Source organism: Arachis hypogaea, chromosome 14 (assembly GCF_003086295.3).
Source record: "Arachis hypogaea cultivar Tifrunner chromosome 14, arahy.Tifrunner.gnm2.J5K5, whole genome shotgun sequence".
Lineage (NCBI taxonomy): Eukaryota > Viridiplantae > Streptophyta > Magnoliopsida > Fabales > Fabaceae > Arachis > Arachis hypogaea.
Genome location: NC_092049.1, coordinates 38,674,989 through 38,680,673, shown reverse-complemented (window position 1 = coordinate 38,680,673; position 5,685 = coordinate 38,674,989). Strand labels below are relative to the sequence as shown.

Sequence of the window (5,685 nt, the reverse complement as noted above, 5' to 3'; positions counted from 1 at the left end):
CCTTTTGAGACCCAGTAAGATGATCTTGTTTGCGGACTCCACTTGTCCGTTTGTTTGGGGGTGTTCAACCGAGGAGAACTTCTGTCTTATCCTCAAGCCAGTGAGAAACTTCGCGAACTTCTTGTCAGTGAATTGCGTCCCATTATCCGAAATGACGATCTCCGGGATGCCGAAGTGGGTTATCACCTGCCTCCACATGAACTTCCTACAATTGGATGAGGATATGCTGGCCAGCGGCTCAGCCTCTATCTATTTGGTGTAGTAGTCGATGGCAACTATGAGGTACTTGACCTGCCCCGGGCCAACTGGGAAGGGTCCCAAGAGGTCGACTCCCCACTGCGCAAAAGGTCGAGTGGATGTCAGTAGGCTCAGCTCGGAAGCTGGCGCTCTGTGGAAGTTGGCATTTTGTTGACATTTTGCGCATTTTTTTACGAATTCCTTGGAGTCATTCATCATTGTTGGCCAGTAGTATCCAGTTCGGATGAGCTTCCTAGCTAGGGCTTTGCCCCCGATATGGTGGCCGCAGCACCCCTCATGGACTTCTCTGAGTACACAGTCCGTCTGGTCGGGATGCAGGCACTTCAGCAAAGGTTGGCTGAGTCCCTTTTTGAATAGCTGATCCTGTATGACCGTATATTTGGCGGCCTCCCTTCTTACCGCTTTGGCTTCCTTCTCGTTCTGAGGGAGTTTGCCATTTTCCAAGAAGTCAGTGATGGGGTCCATCCAGGAAGGGCTTATTTTGGTCAGGTGAAGGGCAACTGCCGGCTCTTTCGTGATGCCCTGAATGAGATAGCGGTTGCCGGTTCCAGGTTTTGTGCTTGCCAGCTTGGATAGGAGGTCTGCCCGTGTGTTCCTTTCCCTCAGAACATGTTGGACCGTGACTTCCTCAAACTGTTTGCTTAGTTCCTTGACCCTTTCTAAGTATTTCTGCAGTAGCGAGTCTCTGGATTGGTAGCTTCCATTTACCTGCGCGGTGACGACCTGCGAGTCGCTGCACACTTCCAGCCTCGTTGCTCTGACTTTCCGAGCCAGAACCAAGCCCCCCAGGAGGGCTAGGTATTCTGCTTGGTTGTTCGATACAGGGAACTCGAACTTAACTGATTGTTCGTAGATGAATCCGGCTGGGCTTTCTAGGATGATGTCGGCGCCCCCAAACGTCTGGTTGGAGGCTCCGTCTACATGGAGCTTCCACCGTGTGTCTGTGACTTCGGCTGGGTTCCCGGTTACTTCCACCAGGAAGTCTGCCATTGCTTGCGCCTTGATCGCATGCCGGGGTTCGTAGCTTAAGTCGTATTGGGACAATTCGATGGCCCAGGTCATCATCCTTCCCGCCAGATCAGGTTTTTGGAGCACCTGACGAATCCCTTGATCCGTTCTAACGACCACCTGGTGACTCTGGAAGTACTGTCGTAGTCGGCGGGAGGAGACCAGGAGTGCCAGTGCCAACTTCTCCAGCCTACTGTATCTAAGTTCTGCCCCTTGTAGTGCTCTGCTCACAAAGTAGATTGGTTGCTGGGCCTTCCCTTCTTCCCGTACCAACACCGCTGCAAGCACTCCTTCTGTTATGGCTAGGTACATGATGAGCGGATAATTTATACGCTTTTTGGCATTATTTTTAGTATGTTTTTTGTAGAATCTAGTTACTTTTAGGGATGTTTTTATTAGTTTTTATGTTAAATTCATATTTCTGGACTTTACTATGAGTTTGTGTGTTTTTCTGTGATTTCAGGTATTTTCTGGCTGAAATTGAGGGACTTGAGCAAAAATCAGATTCAGAGGTTGAAGAAGGACTGCTGATGCTGTTGGATTCTGACCTCCCTGCACTCAAAGTGGATTTTCTGGAGCTACAGAACTCAAAATGGCACACTTCCAATTGCGTTGGAAATTAGACATCCAGGGCTTTCCAGCAATGTATAATAGTCTATACTTTGAACGAGTTTAGATGACGTAAAAGGGCGTTGAACGCCAGTTCTACGCTACTGTCTGGAGTTAAACGCCAGAAACAAGTCACAAACCAGAGTTGAACGCCAGAAATACGTTACAACCTGGCGTTCAACTCCAGAAAGAGCCTCTGCACGCGTAACATTCAAGCTCAGCCCAAGCACACACCAAGTGGGCCCCGAAAGTGGATTTATGCATCAATTACTTACTTCTGTAAATCCTAGTAGCTAGTTTATTATAAATAAGACTTTTTACTATTGTATTAGACATCTTTGGACGCCTGGTTCTTAGATCAGAGGGGCTGGCCATTCGGCCATGCCTAGACCTTTCACCTATGTATTTTCAACGGTAGAGTTTCTACACTCCATAGATTAAGGTGTGGAGCTCTGCTGTTCCTCAAAGATTAATGCAAAGTACTACTGTTTTTCTATTCAATTCAACTTATTTCGCATCTAAGATATTCATTCGCACTTCAACCTGAATGTGATGAACGTGACAATCATCATCATTCCTTATGAACGCGTGCCTCACAACCACTTCCGTTCTACCTTAGATTGAATGAGTATCTCTTAGATCTCTTAATCAGAATCTTCGTGGTGTAAGCTAGATTGATGGCGGCATTCATGAGAATCCGAAAAGTCTAAACCTTGTCTGTGGTATTCCGAGTAGGATTCAGGGATTGAATGACTGTGACAAGCTTCAAACTCGCGAGTACTGGGCGTAGTGACAGACGCAAAAGGAGGGTGAATCCTATTCCAGCATGATCGAGAACCTCAGATGATTAGCCGTGCTGTGACAGAGCATTTGGACCATTTTCACAAGAGGACGGGATACAGCCATTGACAAGGGTGATGCCTCCAGACGATTAGCCATGCAGTGACAGCGCATCGGACCATTTTCCAGAGAGGATCAAAAGTAGCCATTGACAACGGTGATGTCCTTACATAAAGCCAGCCATGGAAAGGAGTAAGATTGATTGGATGAAGACAGCAGGAAAGCAGAGGTTCAGAGGAACGAATGCATCTCTATACGCTTATCTGAAATTCTAACCAATGAATTACATAAGTATTTCTATCCTTATTTTATGTTTACTTCTTATTTAATTTCAAAAATTTCATAACCTTTTGATATCCGCCTGACTAAGATTTACAAGGTGACCATAGCTTGCTTCATACCAACAATCTCCGTGGGATCGACCCTTACTCGCGTAAGGTTTATTACTTGGACGACCCAGTGCACTTGCTGGTTAGTTGTGCGAAGTTGTGATAAAAATTTGAGATTACAATTGAGCGTACCATGTTGATGGCGCCATTGATGATCACAATTTCGTGCACCAAGTTTTTGGCGCCGTTGCCGAGGGTTGTTCGAGTTTCGACAACTGACGGTTCATCTTGTTGCTCAGATTGGGTAACTTTCTTTTCGTTTTCTTTTCAAAAAGTTTTCAAAAATTTTTCAAAAAATCTTTCAAAAATTTCTCCTTTGTTTTCAAAAAAAAAATTTTAAATAAAATGTTTTCAAAAATATATTTTTCTTCAGAATTTTTAAGAATGAATTCTAGAGTTTCATGAAGCATGTTGAAGCATGCTGGCTATAAAACCATGTCTAAATTCTTTTGGACAGAGGTTTTGGCTTAAAATTGAATGAATTACTCCCATATTCATGCTAAAGCTTGACTGGCTATTAAGCCATGTCTAACCCTCAGATTGGAGCTTTAGATTAAGATTGTAAGATTCCTGGAATTCATATTAAAAATTTTGGAATCCTTATTTTTCTTTTTCAAATGATTTTCGAAAAATATAAAATAAAAATACAAAAAATTTCATAAAATCATAAAAATCAAAAAATTATTTTATGTTTCTTGTTTGAGTCTTGAGTCAAGTTGAAAGTTTGGTGTCAATTGCATGTTCATCTTGCATTTTTCGAAAAATTCATGCATTCATGGTGTTCTTCATGATCTTCAAGTTGTTCTTGGTAAGTCTTCTTGTTTGATCTTGATGTTTTCTTGTTTTGCATCTTTTCTTGTTTTTCATGTGCATTTTTGCATTCATAGTGTCTAAACATGAAAGATTTCTAAGTTTGGTGTCATGCATGTTTTCTTTGCATATAAAAATTTTCAAAAATAAGTCTTGATGTTCATCATGACATTTAAAGTGTTCTTGGTGTTCATCTTGACATTCATAGCATTCTTGCATGCATTCATTGTTTTGATCCAAATTTTCATGCATTGAGTCTTTTTCATGTCTTTCTCTCTCATCATTAAAAATTCAAAAATCAAAAAAATATCTTTCCCTTTTTCTCTCTCAAAATTTCGAAAATTAGATTTGACTTTTTCAAAAAATTTTAAAAATCTAGTTGTTTCTTATGAGTCAAATCAAATTTTCAATTTAAAAATCCTATCTTTTTCAAAATCTTTTTTAAAAATCAAATCTATTTCATTTTTCTTAGTTATTTTTGAAAATTATAAAAATATTTTTCAAAAATATTTTTCTTAATTTTGTCTCATAATTTTCGAAAATAACATCATCAATTAATGTTTTGATTCAAAAATTTCAAGTTTGTTACTTGCTTGTTAAGAAAGATTCAAACTTTGAGTTCTAGAATCATATCTTGTGATTTCTTGTGAATCAAGTCATTAATTGTGATTTTAAAAATTAAATCTTTTTCAAAAACTAATTTAAATCATATCTTTTCAAAAATATCTTCTTATCTTATCTTTTTCAAAAATTTGATTTCAAAATATCTTTTCTAACTTCCTAACTTCTTATCTTTTCAAAATTTGTTTCAACTAACTAACTAACTTTTTGTTTGTTTCTTATCTTTTTCAAAACTACCTAACTAACTCTCTCTCTCTAATTTTCGAAAATATATTCCCTCTTTTTCAAAAATTCTTTTTAATTAACTAATTATTTTAATTTTTTATTTTAATTTTCAAAAATTACTAACCTTTTTTCAAAAACTATTTTCGAAAATCACTAACCCTTTTTCAAAAATAATTTTTGAAAATCCTTCTCCCTCATCTCCTTCTAATTATTTATTCATCTACTAACACTTCTCTTCATCTCACATCACTGCTCCTATCCTTACCTTTGTGTTTGGATTCTTCATTCTTCTTCACCCATATTCCTTTTCTTCTTCTACTAACAATAAGGAACCTCTTTACTGTGACATAGAGGATTCCTCTTCTTTTCTTGTTCTCTTCTCTTTCTTATGAGCAGGAACAAGGAAAAAGGCATTCTTGTTAAAGCTGATCCAGAACTTGAAAGGACTCTGAAGAGGAAACTAAGAGAAGCTAAATTACAACAATCCAGAGACAACCTTATTGAAAATTTTGAACAAGTAAAGGAGATGGCAGCCGAACCCAACAACAATAATGCAAGGAGAATGCTTGGTGACTTTACTGCACCAAATTCCAATTTACATGGAAGAAGCATCTCCATTCCTGCCATTGGAGCAAACAACTTTGAGCTGAAACCTCAATTAGTTTCTCTGATGCAGCAGAACTGCAAGTTTCATGGACTTCCATCTGAAGATCCTTTTTAGTTCTTAACTGAATTCTTGCAGATATGTGGTACTGTTAAGACTAATGAAGTAGATCCTGAAGTCTACAGGCTCATGCTTTTCCCTTTTGCTGTAAGAGACAAAGCTAGAGTGTGGTTGGACTCTCAACCCAGAGATAGCCTGAACTCTTGGGACAAGCTGGTCACGGCTTTCTTAGCCAAGTTCTTTCCTCCTCAAAAGCTGAGC

General features: G+C 39.3%; 1 protein-coding gene across 1 annotated transcript; it reads right to left on the bottom strand.

Moving 5' to 3' along the window:
- Positions 1-249: 249 nt before the first annotated feature.
- Positions 250-1,578, bottom strand: LOC112742537 (uncharacterized). The gene has a single exon (XM_025791774.1). The coding sequence runs from the start codon at positions 1,576-1,578 to the stop codon at positions 250-252; it is 1,329 nt and encodes a 442-aa protein (XP_025647559.1).
- Between the last annotated feature and the right edge of the window lie 4,107 nt (positions 1,579-5,685).